The 17,203-nt window shown below is 34.0% G+C and overlaps 2 protein-coding genes across 4 annotated transcripts; both read left to right on the top strand.

The window, feature by feature from the left end:
• The first annotated feature begins 3,424 nt into the window (after positions 1-3,424).
• On the top strand, positions 3,425-7,616 carry LOC108903511. Its single transcript, XM_018705728.1, has 6 exons — positions 3,425-3,569; positions 3,792-4,077; positions 4,169-4,303; positions 4,444-4,590; positions 5,316-6,449; positions 6,506-7,616. Exons 1-5 carry the CDS (start codon positions 3,465-3,467, stop codon positions 6,113-6,115), a joined length of 1,473 nt encoding a protein of 490 aa, XP_018561244.1. The 5' UTR covers positions 3,425-3,464; the 3' UTR covers positions 6,116-6,449; positions 6,506-7,616.
• A 2,788-nt stretch (positions 7,617-10,404) lies between these two features.
• On the top strand, positions 10,405-15,751 carry LOC108903510 (cleavage stimulation factor subunit 2). Of its 3 annotated transcripts, none has more exons than XM_018705726.1 (10): positions 10,405-10,540; positions 10,597-10,675; positions 10,728-11,043; positions 11,095-11,202; positions 11,260-11,446; positions 12,364-12,490; positions 12,542-12,574; positions 14,249-14,376; positions 14,431-14,594; positions 15,532-15,751. In XM_018705726.1, the coding sequence occupies exons 1-10, from the start codon at positions 10,489-10,491 to the stop codon at positions 15,652-15,654; spliced, it is 1,317 nt and encodes a 438-aa protein (XP_018561242.1). In that variant the 5' UTR covers positions 10,405-10,488; the 3' UTR covers positions 15,655-15,751. The 3 variants fall into 3 exon arrangements, with proteins under 3 accessions (XP_018561242.1, XP_018561241.1, XP_018561243.1); XM_018705725.1 differs by having other exon boundaries at positions 12,361-12,490; XM_018705727.1 differs by lacking the exon at positions 12,542-12,574 and having other exon boundaries at positions 12,361-12,490.
• The last annotated feature ends 1,452 nt before the right edge of the window (positions 15,752-17,203 follow it).

Here is a 17,203-nt window from a genome sequence, read left to right as displayed (position 1 = left end):
GTGTTATGATGCTAAAATTTGGGTTAAAATTTATACATAATTTAATTTTAAGTCGCTCTTAGAACCAGTTTATTATTTTTTAAACTAGAATCTGTAACAGTATATTTGAATTAAATTTAACCTGGTATGTGAAATATAAAGATTGAAGTTATATTCTTAACATTTTTTTTTGATGTCACATAATAGCGTACTTACTGAATTAAATAAAGTACGAACGGCAGCTCTTGTAGTGAAGGCAAAGGGGACGTGTTCAAGTTTGAGAAAACATTGCAGGCAATAATAATATGTTGTTGGTTTGGGCGCTAACATATAAATTATTTGAATACTAACACCCCTGTAACAGTTTTCTCACCTTGTACCTAGATAAGTAGTGGAGAATTAAATAGACAGATAAAATCTAGATGTACAGGGTGTCCTGGTAGTTGATACAAAAATTCATAATTTGACAAACTAGAAAAAAATACAAGAATAGGTTAAATGTAAAAAAAAAATTTAAAAGAAAGAAAACTATCAAAATACATCTTCAATATGGGCAGTTTGCCATTCTAGGGCCGAGTTGTAAAGAAGTTGATTGAATAAATATTTTTCTCAGACTATCAATAACATAGCCACCGCCCACCACACACAAAAAAGGTTGTCTGTAGTTTTCATGCGACATATGTTACCTGTAGTATTTTTGCCTCCTGGTCACGAATCCGGTGTCAGAATTGAGCTGCCACATCACAGGAATTTCCTAGCCTCAAAAAAACAGGTGAAAAATTGCAAAAATTCACGAAAAAGTACTAGGAAAAATACAATTTTTTTTTTCTATATTCAAATATTCATTTATGTGGTGGACCCCGCCTAATATGAACCCGCGGTCAGAATTGATGGTTCTTTTTCTAACTTCAAAAAAACGGGTCAATCGGATGTCACGAATTTTGAGGAAATAACATTCGCGCCAAATTTGGTATACGGGGTTTTGAAAATTTGTAATATCTGACCTTAATTGACACGTAACCACATAAATGAATATTTAAATATAGAAAAATATATATATATAGTTTTCCTAGTATTTTTTCGTGAATTTTTGCTATTTTTGACCTGTTTTTTCGCAGTTCCTAGCGGGCAGCCGACCAGAGCACACGTGTTTTGTGAAAGTGTAGTGCAAGGAGCAAATTCTACCTGCCTTTATTAAGGCTACCTGGAAAGAATCCCTTTCTTTCCTTTTAATCACCGACCTAATCCCCGGCTTAAGCATAGACGCCGTCGGCATCTTTGTTACAGCACCTGTGCCGGGGTTATGCCNGACATGAAATGATTCATAATTGCAATTGTCAAAATTTATTCTACAAAATCTTTGTGGCGACATCTATAGACTCTTTCCCCAACTTGTATATCCATCTCAAGTCACGTGGTTCCCAGAGTTTCCCCATATTTTCAAGTATAAGTTCTCGGGCCCTGATTCTAGGGCCGAGTTGTAAAGAAGTTGATTGAATAAATATTTTTCTCAGACTATCAATAACATAGCCACCGCCCACCACACACAAAAAAGGTTGTCTGTAGTTTTCATGCGACATATGTTATCTGTAGTATTTTTGCCTCCTGGTCACGAATCCTTTGTCAGAATTGAGCTGCCACATCACAGAAATTTCCTAGCCTCAAAAAAACAGGTGAATAATTGCAAAAATTCACGAAAAAGTACTAGGAAAAATACAATTTTTTTTTCTATATTCAAATATTCATTTATGTGGTTAGGACCCCGCCTAATATGAACCCGCAGTCAGAATTGATGGTTCTTTTTCTAACTTCAAAAAAACGGGTCAATCGGATGTCACGAATTTTGAGGAAATAACATTCGCGCCAAATTTGCTATACGGGGTTTTGAAAATTAGTAATATCTGACCTTAATTGACACGTAACCACATAAATGAATATTTGAATATAGAAAAATATATATATTTTTCCTAGTATTTTTTCGTGAATTTTTGCTATTTTTGACCTGTTTTTTAAGGTTAGGAAATTCCTGTGATGTGTTGGCTCAATTCTGACACCTGATTCGAGATCGGGAGGCAAAAATACTACGCGCGCGCCGCCATTATTCCATGGCTAGAAATTGGCCTCAATGATTTGGGATCGAGGGGGATTATCCCTCTTTATCTTGCCTCATCTCGTGTAGGCCTGGACAGCCTTCGTAGGTGGGGCCCATCCGTCGTCTACCCCGACCGCAAATGCGGCCGGTGTAGGCGCTTTGTGGGACCTCCTTTTGTCCTGGCTGGGCCCCGCCGGCTAGGGCCCTTTCTTCTGGCGCTCTTCTTGCTTCGCCGGCTCGTCTGTGTAAACCCCGGGGGTAGTGTCATGTTTATGTGTGGTATGGTTGGGTAGGGTAGTGCGGCTATGCAGCCTGGGATGCGCTTTGCTAAGGTGGCCCTTAGGCTAGCGCGGGTGGGGAGTGGTAAGGAGGGTATGGGGGGTGTGTGTGTGTCGTTGTCTTCGTTTCTTGATCCTGGCTGTCTCTGAAACAGAAAAGGTTAGCGGGCAGGGGTGGATTTCGTTGGGGTGGTCACCCAGGGTCAAAAAGTTGGTGTCTAGGTCTTTTGTGTTTGTCGGTCACGTCGGGTACGTAGTCAACGGCTTGCCTGAGGAGGGGATTGTCATGTCTAGCGGCTACGTCAAACCGTTTCTCCGCGTTTTGTCTTATTGTCTGTGTAGCGTTTGTGTATTGTAAGTCTCGTAATATGTCAGTGTTTCTTACGTACCAGGGCGCGTCGGTGGCCGTGCGGAGGGCTATGTTTTCCACAGCCTGTAATGACTTTAAGTGGCTTTTTGCCGCGTGACCCCACGCCGTGGAGGCGTAGGTTAGCTGCGGTTGAAGTACCACCTTGATAAGCGTTCGCTTATTCCTTAAACTGAGGGTATTTTCACCTTTGAGTAAGGGATAGGACAAACACATATGTGTGAATTTATACAGAAAACTAAAAATTAGAACAGGTTTAAATATATATTTTATATAGAATTACATGTAGATTTTTATATTGCGTGTTACGGCTATATTACTGAAGTTAAAATTTGTCCCTAATAAAGCTGTTAATTGGTTTATTTTTTAGGTTGTCCCTATCGAATGAATGTTATGAATGAAAAAAGACAACCATATTGCTCAAATAGAAATTTATTGATTATGAAATAAAAATATTATCCTGCATTACAAAAATGGTCAGAGCATACATAGGTCACGGTGTATTCTCTTAAATGGAAAAAGTCTCGACGTAATGTTAGACAGAGAAAAAATATAAACTAGTTTGCGAACAAAACATCAGAGGCGCTAAAGTTAATATTACACTCAGTACGCAAACGCAAAGATTTTGTTGAGAAGACGCTTCGAGGTCATTCGAGGTTCGAACGGACATCTTTGTTGTTTTGTTTTCGTGTTGGTGGCACGTGTATCTTGTGGTTGGGTTTTTGTGTTTATATATTTTATAGATTTTATGCGTTTATTCATATTGTTCCTTATTATTGACTTTCATAGACTTTTTTATATTATTTTAGTGTTAAGTTTAGTGTTTAGTGAACTTGTAGGAGGTATATTTAAGGTAAACACAATTACATTTTAATCTTAAATCTAAATAGAAGTAAAATTTTATGGATAAATTTGTTTCACTTTTGCCATGAAATGATTGTGAAGTTTCAGTATTTTAATAAAATATTTTGGTCAATCTATAGTCAATAATTTTTTTAGTGTCGACTAAACATTAGTTAATTGTAGCGATAACAATATTAATATTCATCTAATGTAAAGTAATTTAATTTTTTAGATGGTACGTTATCGAAACTGTGCTGTTGTCGGTTGTGAGGATATTACATCTCCAAGGCATCGCTTTCCAAATCCGGCTAAGAAACTGGAGTTATTTAAAATTTGGACAGAAGCCTGTTGCAGAGACATTCTTAAAACCTTGAGTCCTGATCTTGTCTATCGGTCATACAGAATTTGTCATATTCATTTTGCAACCGAGGATATATCCACAAACAATTTTCTAAAGCCAGATGTTATACCGAAGCTATTCTTACCACCAAACAGAAGAAACACTGATATGCCTGAAGGTACTTATGTGTTATTGTTTTATAAGCATTGTGCATGGACTAATTTAATTTTAATCTAGTTTCATAGAAATTATTTAATAAGTTTTTTTAGATACCGTCAGCACCAGTACACCTACACAGTCACTGCAGAGTATTGAAAAGCCGTCCACTTTATCTCTGGTTGATGAATTAAATTTGAATCCAGAAAGTACTCAAATATTATGTGTAACTCCTACCAGAAGACAATGTGAGTATTTTACAAATTAAAATTCATAATACGCTGATAATAAAAAGTTAATTAAAGTTTCTGACAAATAAATTCTACAATACCAAACTTATATTGATTGCATTTTGTTAACATGATTAATGAGCAGATGTTTATTACAAGTGAAGTGACTGGTGAACATGTGTTTTTACAAACATCTATAAAAAAGCGTAGACTTAATTATGACGAACCGTCAACATCTGCAGTACAAGATTATGAGTTGCCAAACGTTGAGGAAAGTAGATGTAGGACTCCTCGTAACAGTAAACGTAAGTTTATAACAATGCTAAACCAATAGCTATTTATATAATAAGTTACGAAATGAGTGTCCTTTAGGCACGAGACGTGAAAATTATCAACAATTGACAACAAGTGAAGTTTCGTAACTTATTACATATAAGATTTTTCTGCTACTGTTTTATATTAAGAAAAATTGTATGTAATATAAACTGGTGACGTTTGTCATCTGCTTTTGTCTGCTGGTTGCACCTTTACTAGTGCAAAGTCATGTAAACAAAAAATCATTGTTTTCAGTACATAACTACGTAACGAAACAATAATTTTAAATTAATATAATTAAAGAGTCATTTTTACACACTTGTGCTTAAAAGTACGTCATTAAAAAATTGAAAAGACAATCGAAATGTCGCCATTATAAAACATCAGTAGAAAAATGTAATTTTAGTTATTAGTAACTAAAGTTAATAGTAAAGTAAGTTTTTTTATATTGAAGTTACTTTTTTTAGTTTTGATTTGTGAGAATTGCTTTATCGAACATTTCAGTTATCGCATTCTTTGTCAGATCTAATCACAAATTTTACAAATTATTAGGAGTACCTATGTAGTATGTATTACCAATGACAGTAATTTAGTTCAGTATCATTTTTTTTCTTAACAAACTGCCAGGGTATTAATTGGATTAAATACTACTGGTGGTACTTAATAATGTAATTCTGAAATTAAATTTGATATGATTTATTTTTTCTTGTTACAGAAACTTTGTTAAGGAAAATTGGCGTGTCCAGGGAGAAATATTTGTCACCCAAGTGTAAAACTTTATATAGAATGGCTCGCAGATATACAAAATCTTTGCAATATTTGCAGAAACGAGGAAAAACTCTGAAAAGACAACTGAATCTAACCAAGGAGGAAATGCTTGATAGAATTATTTTAGACTTGAACCCAACGGTTGCAAAATTTGTGAAAAGTCAAGTACGTTTAGCCAATAAAGAACCAAAGGCAAGACGTTATACCCTGGATGACAAAATTTTGGGTCTAGTTTTAAACAAGCAAAGTGCCAAGAGCTACAAAGTATTTTCAAAAATATTTGCGGTACCATCAAAAAAAACCATGAATTTATTGTTAAGTAAAGTACCAATTAATACTGGAATTAATCCCAACATATTTTTGAATATTAAACAAACCATACAAACTCTAGATGCCAAAGATCAACTGAGCATTTTAATATTTGATGAAATGGCCATTGAACCACATATAGATGTCAATAAAAGTTATAGCGATTTTGATGGCTTTGAAGATGATGGAAAAAGTAAAACTAATATAATTGCTGACCATGTCCTAGTTTTTATGCTACGAGGCTTGACAAAAATGTGGAAACAAGCGATTGCATTTTCGTTTTGCAGAAGTTCGACGAAAACGATCGATTTGGTCAGAAATATAAAGGAAATTATACGCGAATGCCAAAATATTTCATTAAAAGTCATTGCAACTGTCAGTGATCAAGGCTCGACCAATCAGGCAGCTGTAAATTATTTACAGAGAGAAAACCGCTGAGAAGAAATTCACCATCCCGACTTAAAATATTTTTTTATTAACGGTGAAAAAATAATTCATATATATGACCCACCACACCTCATAAAAGGAATCCGAAATAATCTGCTAACTAAGAATTTAATATGGACAAAAGAAGAACAAGATTTATCTTGTAAATGGTCTGATATTACAACAGCATATGAAATGGACAATTCGTCAGGCGAATTTAGAACAATGCCAAAAATAAACGATTACCATATTGTGCCAACAAAAATTAAAAAAATGAAAGTGTCTATGGCAACTCAGGTATTTAGCCACAGCGTAGCATCCGTTATTTCCCTCTTTGCGAAATCAGGTAAATTAATTATTTGTCTTTCAAGGGAAATTTATTTTCATTTATTAATATTTTAGGTATCGAATTAAATGGTAAACGTTTGCCTCCATCAGCCGAAGGTACAGCGAAAATTCTTTTATTTTTTGATTGTCTCTTTGACAGTGTAAATGGAAACAGTTTATATCCAAGAAGTGGAAAAAATTTGAAGTGTGCGATCACAAAAAATTCAGGACATATAGAATTTTGGAAATATTGCAGACAAGAAATAAATAAAATGTACTATTGTCAACAAGAAGGAACAACTAAGAAGTTTATTCCACCTTCCCTTAATAATTGGAAAACTACCCTTGCTGGAATGGAAGAAATTTTTAAAATAATTCAAAAACACAATTGTTCTTTTTTTTTACCAAGACGACTAAATCAAGACCCATTGGAAAATTTTTTCGGGCAGATTAGACAACATGGCGGGCCAAACTCTAATCCCACAGCAAGTCATTTTAAAAATTATTTTAAAACTTTATTTATTAATAATATTGTAAGTAGACACTCTATATCTGCCAATTGCGAATTAGACTCCGATCATGCAATCATTTCTGTAAAAAAATTTATTTCACAAGGTTTACCGGATCTACCTGTTGTAGAAGAAACAGGTGATCTTAATACCTTTGAGGTACCTAAAACAAATCCAGCTTATTTGAATTTAATATCGGTAGGGTATATTTCAGGATTTATTTCAAAAAAATTAAAATCTCTAAAAGACTGTGAGACATGTAAAAAAAATATTATATTGGACAAATCCATTCATAAGTGGCATGACTTAGTTTTAGCTAAAGAATATTTAAAAGATTGCCCGAATAAATTAAAATATTGCACTCCAGCATTTATTGACAGTATTTTACAATGTTATACCATAACAATGAGTTTCCTTTGTAAAATATGTAATTTAAATAATTGTTTAAAATTATTACAAAACTATTTATATAAAAATGTAAATTTTAACTTTACCAATTGTGAGCACAGTGAAATTATGATAAAAAATATAATTGATTATTTTGTATTTTTCTGTGCTCACAATTGGGCAAATGGCATTAACAGTCAGCTATCTGGCAAAGATAATAGGAGAATAGTCGAAGATAGCATTTTTTTGCAGGCAAGGCAATACTATTGTAAAAGAAGGAAAAATAAATGAAACATTAGCAATAATTATGGTTTTATTGGCCCCCTAGTTTTTTTGGTAGTTCCAAAAAAAATTGTAAATTGATTTTAACAGTTGACAAATAAAATTGGTAAATAATTAATTATTTTTAACGTGATGGAGGCCAATTGACAATATTAAATTTGATCAAAATATCTACATACACACCGTCACAAGTCTTGGACCCCGTATACTACAGATTTGGACTATTTATTTTGTTTTCCTTACTAGGCAACAAAGTTGAGTTATTTAGCTGTCAAACAAGATCAATAAGTTCCAAGATAAAATATTGCTGATTGGTTATATATATTTTTTTAATATTGGTCCGTTTTATTGCATATTTAGCAAAGCGACTTTGATACTTTTCTTTCATTATAATGCCAGGACGTGAGATATCTGCCTTTAATAGTGCAAAAATTATTGCTTTGCATGATGCTGGACATTCTAAACATCAGATATCCGAGATGTTAGACATTCCTAGATCTTCTGTTCGAATAGTGTATAGGTATCAAGAATTAGGGACAGTGAAAAAAGACCACGGGCGGCCTCTAGTGTCAAATGAACGGCAGGATCGTTATTTGGTTCAATATGCTCGTAGACACCAAAGTGCTTCAGCTCCAACCTTCAGAAATCACTTTTAAGGTACGTTTCGTTTTGTTATATCGACCTCTACAATTCGAAGAGGACTCCATCGTGGAAATTTACGTGCAAGAAGGCCTTTAAGGGTACCCACTCTACTACCACGACATCGAGCTGCCCGCTATCAGTGGGCACGGTTGCGTAGTGATTGGCTTTTGCAGCAGTGGCGATGGCTCTTATTCACAGATGAAACCAGAATTGGACTAGTGAGTGATGACAGTAGGCAAAGGATCTGGAGAGATCTAGGTCGTCAAGAGAGATTAAGTTTTTCCCGTGAGGTTGCTCCCTACAATGGTGGGACAGTAATGTTTTGGGGAGGAATCATGTTTAATTGCTGTACGCCGTTAATTCCCATAAATCAGAATATGACAAGTCAAGTTGATATTGAAACTGTTATGAGACCCATTATTTATCCCCTACACGCGGAATTAGGTGACAATTTCATCTTCATGGACGACAATGCAAGGTCACATCGTGCAAGAAAGGTCCAAGAGGTACTTGAAGAGGGAGATATTACACGATTAGATTGGCCAGCTAACACCCCAGATATGAATCCGATTGAAAACATGTGGGATTTTGTTTCTAGAGCAATTCGCAAACGCATGAACCCACCCCATGCGGAAGAGTTGACTGCAGCAGCAATAGAGGAATGGAATAATGTTCCTCAAGAAATTATCAACCGTTTGATCGTGTCAATGCACAGGCATGTTAACATGTTACTGACTATTAAGTTGTAGTTTACTTTGTTAAAACAAATGTTTTGTTAATTTGTGTCATAATAAATTTACTTAAAAATTGCAAATTTTTTTTTTTCCCACGGTTTTTTAATTGTCTAGATCAACGGTCTGCAACTGGCGGACCGCGATCCAGATCCGAACCGCGGAAGGTAAAAAACTGGACCGCCAAAAATTTTTTGTAAGTAAAAAAGTAAAAATATTTTTGTATAGATAACAATACGTTTCAGTGTCACCGTTATCATTTTTGAGTGGTTAGTAAGTTAGTATAAAAAACGATTCGAGACCGCAAATATTATTTCTCAAATTGATTTTTTAATACAAATATGCCTATCGTATTTCATATTATTTTATTAGTGCAAATTAAAATAAAAATTTGTTAAGTTATGAGTTTTTTTTCTGGACCTCGTTAAAAATTTTCAAAAGTATGCGGACTCCACCTAAAATTACTTGTCGACCCCTGGTCTAGATCTTTAAAAATTATTGATATATTGCAAAAAATACATTTAGAAAAGACATACTTTGAAAAACAAATACGATATTTAAAAACAATTATTTACTAATACAAAACATCGAGGGTCCAAGACTTTTGACGGTGTGTGTATAAATAATTTGTATTTGTACTGGATGGAAATTTTGATACAAATTTATTATCCTGTCAAATTGTCAAAATCACGTTAAAAATAATTAATTATACGACAATTTAATTAAGAGAAATAAAACAGTGTCCTACTTTATCTATTTTAGTTTGCGAACAAGACAATAGATGGCAACAACCGCGTCTATTTATTTTTCATTACAGAGTACTATCTTATTGTTTCTGTGATCTGTGGTCACTACTTCGTTTTTTTAGAGGTTTGGATAGGTATAAGTTGTAAATAAAAAAATTTGATAATGGATTAACTTTGTAAAAAATACAAAGTAATATTTAAAATTGATAATAAAAAAATAGTAATCGAGGATCCAAATAACTTTAATCGTAGATATGCATATTCTATATTGCACTGTATAGATCTTTATTAACTTCCTTTTAGACGATACATTTACGTGGGAATAGATATTTGTGAAAAGGTAAACCCATTTTGATTTAATAACCATCCATACATTAACGTTATTTCAGGGATGTGCATTTCAGATTAGGAATAACAATTGTAGTATATAAGAAATAATCAAACAACTTGAGCTACGAGCACTATCATAGATTATAGGTTACGATTTTATTATTGATTAGATATCCAAACTAAAAGAATTTTTGCGAGTTCTGTCAAATGTTAACTCAAACTCTTAACACAATCAAACTCGAGCTAACCGGGTTTGATGTGGTTTGGCTCGCCAAAAAACCCTTATTGTGCTTAGTAAATTTCTTCTCTAAAATGGTAACACTGTTAGTTGTCAAAATTATTTAATATTCCGTCAAACGTAGCCGAATTTTGTTTTGCATAGCCGCTTTATATATTTTTTAAAATTTAATAAACAACTGAAGAACGTAACAATGGATAATTTAGAAGCAAATATCATGGACAAGTCCATGAGATCTGTCTTTGGTAAGGTTTTTATATGTTGATCACATTTTTTACACAAATTCCGTCTATATTTTCAGTTGGAAATATCCCGTATGAAGCCACTGAAGAAAAGCTCAAGGATATATTTGGCGAAGTGGGCCAGGTCTTGTCTTTCAAGTAAGAATAAATTTGAATAATTCGACCACTTTGTTTATATTCTCATCTGCAGGCTTGTGTTTGATCGTGAAACTGGCAAACCGAAGGGATACGGCTTCTGTGAGTATCGTGATCAAGAAACCGCCTTGAGTGCAATGAGAAACTTGAACGGCTATGAGATTGGAGGCCGCAACTTAAGAGTGGACAATGCTTGTACGGAGAAGTCTAGGATGGAAATGCAAAATCTCTTAAATCAGCCACCTGTGGAAAATCCTTATGGCGAGCCAATTCAAGCCGAGAAGGCTCCCGAGGCTATCAGTAAAGCTGTCGCTTCGCTGCCACCAGAACAGATGTTCGAGCTTATGAAGCAAATGAAAACAACAATTCAGGTTTGCAAGAATTAAAAAAGTTTATGTTTCATAAAATTAATCTATTTTCAGAATAATCCGACGGAAGCTAGGCAAATGCTACTGCAAAATCCACAGTTAGCTTATGCCCTTTTACAGGCACAGGTTGTTATGAAAATTATTGATCCCCATACTGCCGCGGTACTTATTATTTTATATTATGAAATTGTGTGTTTTGCTATTTCCTGGTTGTTTTAGACTTTGTTACATCCCATCAATCAAGTACCAGCGACGTTGATGCCAGGCGACAAGAATGTTCCGGTTCAGGTGCCAATTAACAGTCAATTTACTCAGCCTCCGGCTCCAGTTCAGCCACCGAGGCAAGAATTCCAGCCAGTGCCAGCACCCGTTATGCATCCCAACCCTCAGGCTCCAGTATTCACAGGTAAAAATTTGAAAAAATTGTTTAGCGACAGTTATTAAATTTATTTATAATTATTCTGATAGATACAAGCAATATTTAATAAGTTATTTGTCAGTACTATACAGGATATAAATTTATGTGTTCTATTTTTTTTTTTATCGAGTGATCAACATATAATAATTAGTTTTTTAAAGTCTCTTGTCTACGCCGTCACTGGGCAGTACTCGGATGTATATGAACGCTTATCAGTGTTGCCTGTTGCAACCTTTTTAAACCATCTGTACGAACTGGCTTGCTGATAGCTTTTCTATAACTTTTTAACTCGTTATTTTAATCAACATATTTTTTTATGTCAATGTGGATGAAGCGTCAAATATTAAAATCATTTCCAATGTGTTTAAAAAATTTATTTTTTTGATATGATTTATTAATATTGGTATGTGGAGTGACATATATGTTATTAATTGTAAATAAAATTAACTTAAAACTTTTAAAATAATGACACTGGCACATTGAAAAAAGTGGGCTGTACCCAATAAGCTTTATGTGTTTTGACGTACTGAGTCCAAATCTAAAGTCTTTTAAGCTGCATCCTCTACAGATTTTGTAAAAAAATGCAAAAATTAACGAGAGAGAACATTTAGATGTTCTTCTCATAAATTTTGTTAAGTCTGAAGACCCTGGATGAAACTCTGTTCTCATTAGCCACTGAACGTAGTGATTTTTCCTATCCCTGCTATCCCATAAACACCGTCTGCAAATTCTCGTAAGTCTCTTTGAGCGTTTTTTGCAAAATTTGGGGAGAGATACAGTTACGCTTGATTAGGTCAAAAATTTGAAATTTTTTGCGCTCATCAACATGATGACCCCTATTCAAAGTAACACCCTGTACGTTTTTTTTATTTTTCTCTGGTTTTTTTGGCGAATTTATAAAGCAGGACAAGACGTGGATCTGCGTTCTCTGGGCGCAGCACCAGATCCAAGAATTGCCAGGATGGGAGATCAAGACATGCGGCAGATTCCGGGACCATTGCAAAATCCACTGCCGCCCCCAGTCGGTGAGACGTAAGTATATTCGAATTTTTCAGGCATTCTTTAACTCTTTGAATTTGTTAGCATTACCAAACAGTTGGACATAAAAATGGATAGGTATGTCTCTGGTTGTTTTGTGTTCATTTTAATTGTTTAGTTTCTTTGAGTTTTTTTTGTTTTATATTTAGAAACCATACATTTTTTTTTACTATGTACCTAACAGACCATTAACTGTACAATAGACTGTAATAAATCTTTTGCTAAACATTCTAGGGAAAAAAATATTTAAAAATGCTCATTTTTCTATGGTTTAAAAAAACTAAATCTACAGCTGAAATATCTCAAATTCAGTAATGGACTTGTCTTAAAAATGTTGATTGTTGTGTTTATTTTCTCTGAAAATGTAAAAGAACCATGTACAAGGTGTAATTAAATTACTTGGCCAAACAAATCATCAAACAAGCTCCTAGCAACATATCCAGTAACGCTTCATTTACGAGATAGATGGTGTTAGTTTGAAAAAAATTAAATTTTTTTAAATTGCAAATATGCAGTTTTAAGTTTTTCTGTCATGTTAGTATGCATTGTTTTTTAGATAAATAATAAAAAGTCAGACCATGTCTAGTTAATTGTAGCAAAAATTATCAAAATATGTCATAAAAACAATTTCTATGATTTAAATGAGGCACTGTAAACCATATATAAAAATAAATATTCTATTTTCACTAATTTTGAACACCATGTATAATGAAGTGTTTTTGGACAGATTTATAGAATTTTTTTTGTTTGTTAATTTTTAATATAGAATCCACCATTAACATCGGCCAAGTATTTTACTTACACATTGTATAACTTGAAGTTTTAAAATTTATATTTCACTGTCGGAATAATAGGCAAGTCATAAATAAATTGAACCATAGTTTTTACTGTTTCTTAATCTTATAAAATAATTTTGTGTATTCTTTGCATGAAAATTGTAATGTGCCGTTCATTTCGCATAGTGTTCCCATAATTCCAGTCTCTATGTGCATGTCACAAGCGCCTACTTCTATCTTTGATTGTCGCATACAAAACGAGAGACGACTGAAGCTGCCTAGTTTGACTTCTTTAAATCCCCTATCCCAGTTTCCAGTTGAGGTGTGTCACTGCATGTCATATGTGTGCAAATGAGAAAGTTGTCTTATATTTTCACATTTTAATTATTCCAGTGTGTTTTTTAAAAATGGAATGGTGCTAGTAGCAAATCTGATTACACAGTCGCACGAAAAAAAGTCCAAACCCAAAAGAGCCACATATCGCTTCCGAAAAAATTCGATGCGCTGAACATGATCCTATAGTCAAAAGTTATGATTTCACGACAAATTTCAGAGAAAAGTGAAATTTTTTGGTGAATCTGGTTCAAATATGGGTCAAAATTGATTCTTCCTCAGATTTTGTTCAAATATATCATTTTTGTAGTATTTTGAGGTGCAAGACACGATGCCTTTAGTAAAATTTACCTATGACTTTGATATTTCTCAGAAAATCCACTATTTGGGTGAAAACTGGCTCAAAAATGGGTTAAAACTGATTTTTTCCTAATTTTTGACCAAATATATCAAAATTTCGAGTTTGAAATCAAAATCTTGAGTTTGAAACCAAAATGTTGTGTAGGAATTCGAAATTTTGAATTTGGATTTAAAAGTTTGTTTCAAGATTTTTTGTGCTTTGCATGGAACAACAGAAGAAGTGTGCTTTTTCTATGCTCTCAGCTTTCTATTTTCGTTATTGAAAACATTTTGTTATCTACAGCTTTATCAGGGATCCTAGAGAGACTAGGGACCCGAGAGATCTAAGGGACCCCAGGGCTAATACTGCCGCCTTTCCGACTGACCCGAGACAGGTTGCAGGACGCGTTGATCCAAGGCAGAAGAATATAGGTAAGTTTTTTTAGGTTTCGCCGAATGGGAAAATTTTGTAATGTTTCGATTTAGCTCCCCCTCATCCACCGCAAAATCAAATACCACCGCAGCCCGTGAGACCCCCGGTGCAGCCTCCCGTGGTGCCCCCGCCCCAACCCGTTCAAGGACCTCCGAGACCCGCCCCGGCAACTTCCAGTCCCGGTATTGGACCGGCTGGCGCTTCAGATCAAGAAAAGGTAATTTTTTTCGTGTTTATCAGTTTTCACGAGTATAATTTTTTTTATGGATAAATAATTGGTAGGGTTGTTCTGGATTTGCAAATGCAAATATTTCCAGTTGACAGTTCCGAATGTGAAAGCGAATATTAACAAAAAATTACTAAAAATACATCAATATGTTAGTAGGTGCAAAAGTAAAATTAACAGATGGGAAATACAGGGTGTAACTTTAAGCACATGCAATCATTTCGGAATGTATGTTGTATTTTGAAGAAAAAAATATTACATATTTTCTGAAAACAAACTATTTTCGAGTTATTACCTTTACAAATTTAAAATAAGCAAGCTTTTTGCATTTTAATAAATAAAGAGTAAAATTAATGAGATACTATGGCTCAATGTACCGGGTAGGAAAGTACCAATGGTCTATCTGAAGTTAGGTGAGAGCGATAAAGTAAGCCATAGAAATCCATGCGATAGAGAAGGATGGCTATAGTGAAGGCGTCTCATAGTCACCGCCCGTTTCGCTCTTCCACAAATAAGATCCGCTTATTTGTGGAAGGGCGAAATGGGCGGTGACAATTAGATGCCTTCACTATACCCATCCTTGTCTATCACATGGGTTTCTATGGCTTACTTTATCGTTCGCACGTAACTTCAGATAGACCATCGGTACTTTCCTACCCGGTATATGAAAGAAGTTAGTAGAATTTTTGAAATGTTTAAATGTATTTATTGTATTTTCACAAGTTAAAGGGAAAATACATCCCAACAAAAAATTTGAAACTTTTATTTCAGAAAAAGAAAAAACATAATTGGGTATCTCACCAATTTTTATCAAAATGAAACTTGTTTCAAAATAAATTTTGAAAGATGGTGCGTTAAAGAGAGTGCGAATTTCAAATTTTATGCAAATAATTATTCGCGCTTGCTAATGAGAATAATTTTTTTTTAGGCTGCACTGATAATGCAAGTGTTGCAATTATCGGATGAACAGATAGCGATGTTGCCTCCAGAGCAAAGGAATAGTATTCTCGTGCTCAAGGAGCAGATCGCCAAGAGCGCACATCGAACCTAGAGCGAGTGTAACATAATTTTTTTTTATGAATAATATGCTTTTGTGTTAGGTTGTAGTTTCTCAATAATGAATAAAGTCAATAAAAATATAGATGTTTTCTTTGAGTTTTGTTTATTTCTACGGCTGAAAATAAACCACGTTAAAATTGATTTTGCTCTTGAAGGTCTAGTCTGATTTCAACGATTTTTTTTTAATATATGCTAATTGCTATGTAATGATGTAACGATAGAAATTTTTGTTAAAATTTTGCTCCCAATGTTTTCAAATTATTCGCTGTTCTTCACTGTCGGTTTTTCCAGGAGTAATTCCACAAAAGTTTCGCTGTACCTGAGAAATCCGTCTGAAATATATGAACCGTTCACTGAAAGAGTAACCCACACTACATGCCTTAATCAATAGGAAGCATTTTAAATGGTTGATGAGGGATGGTGCACCATTTAAATGTGACAGAACTTTTTAACCCGTTGGCGGACTTAAAAAATTACTTTATGGGAAATTTAATTTTCTTTCTTACTCTTTTTCGTTTTCAAAAAACTTTGTCGTTTTCAACAAAAACAGGAATAACTAATAATACGTATAGTCCAGAGGGTATCTGTTTCAAAAAGCCATATTTGGGTGAATCGTATATGTACGGAGATTTTTGGCATTTTGGTTTTCAAATATCACTGGAATTGAAAATTTTTTTATGCACATAAAAAAAACGTGGGCTTAACTTTTGGCAGCACAATATGTTAAAAAAATTAGAAAAATGTCATATTTTTCTTCCTATTTAATTATGTATCTTTTCAAGAGTTGATTTTAGGCAAAAATGGAAGAGGAATAAAATGTTTGCAATTAAATTTTTTACAACACATGTCTAGTTACAAATCGAATGAACCATGTTTATTATGGTAAAAATCGAAAAAATCGCAAAAATGGGGTTAAAAAACAATACTTTTTAGGGAATTTTTTCGGGGTATTTAAATTGGGTATAGAACCTTTATACTTGGCTCAAAAAAACTTCATGTTATGTAGAATTATCACACAAATTTCATCAAAATCGGTTCGATAGATTTTGCATAATAATTTTGCAATCCCGATTTTGAAAAAAAAATTGCAAATTTTCAAAGAGCTCTGGCGCTTGTTTAAACATTGGTCGAATTTTCTTTCGAGCAGGCCAAAGCGGCCGCGCTCTCTGCTTTCCCCACCACCATCCGTACGATTTTATTGAATTTCTCGCTTGCATAAATAACTTTAAACACGTTTTAAAGTAGGTTGCCAATGAAGAGAAGTATTGTAATCTTAAATCTGGTAAGTATTCGGAATACCAAAGGTATTTTTCAAAAAATTAGCCCGGATGTCCCAGTACTTTTAGTGTAAATGACTGCTATAACTACGTAACTAATTGATCAATCGTTCTGTTTTTTTTTAAAGAAGCGTCTCCAAGAATTTTTAAAACCTATTTTAAAAAATTTGATTTGGTTGAATATTCACAAAGTTATTCTCATTGTTTATAAGTACAAACATTCGACCCATGTTTGAACAAATGCCAGAGCTCTCCTAATGACGG

This window comes from Anoplophora glabripennis, unplaced genomic scaffold (assembly GCF_000390285.2).
Source record: "Anoplophora glabripennis isolate ALB-LARVAE unplaced genomic scaffold, Agla_2.0 scaffold163, whole genome shotgun sequence".
In the NCBI taxonomy this organism is placed as follows: domain Eukaryota; kingdom Metazoa; phylum Arthropoda; class Insecta; order Coleoptera; family Cerambycidae; genus Anoplophora; species Anoplophora glabripennis.
The sequence above is the reverse complement of the archived record's forward strand: the minus strand, read 5'-3'. Positions and strand labels throughout refer to the sequence as shown.

What these genes read in the sequence shown, in the direction of transcription:
- LOC108903511 (XM_018705728.1), top strand. Translation starts at nt 3,465, where the DNA reads ATGCGTTTATTCATATTGTTCCTTATTATTGACTTTCATAGACTTTTT. An exon ending in AAACACTGATATGCCTGAAG is followed by an intron (nt 4,078 to 4,168) that starts GTACTTATGTGT and finishes AAGTTTTTTTAG; the next exon opens with ATACCGTCAGCACCAGTACA. An exon ending in AACTCCTACCAGAAGACAAT is followed by an intron (nt 4,304 to 4,443) that starts GTGAGTATTTTA and finishes TGTTTATTACAA; the next exon opens with GTGAAGTGACTGGTGAACAT.
- LOC108903510 (XM_018705725.1), top strand. Translation starts at nt 10,489, where the DNA reads ATGGATAATTTAGAAGCAAATATCATGGACAAGTCCATGAGATCTGTC. An exon ending in AAATGAAAACAACAATTCAG is followed by an intron (nt 11,044 to 11,094) that starts GTTTGCAAGAAT and finishes ATCTATTTTCAG; the next exon opens with AATAATCCGACGGAAGCTAG. An exon ending in TTGGACATAAAAATGGATAG is followed by an intron (nt 12,575 to 14,248) that starts GTATGTCTCTGG and finishes TGTTATCTACAG; the next exon opens with CTTTATCAGGGATCCTAGAG.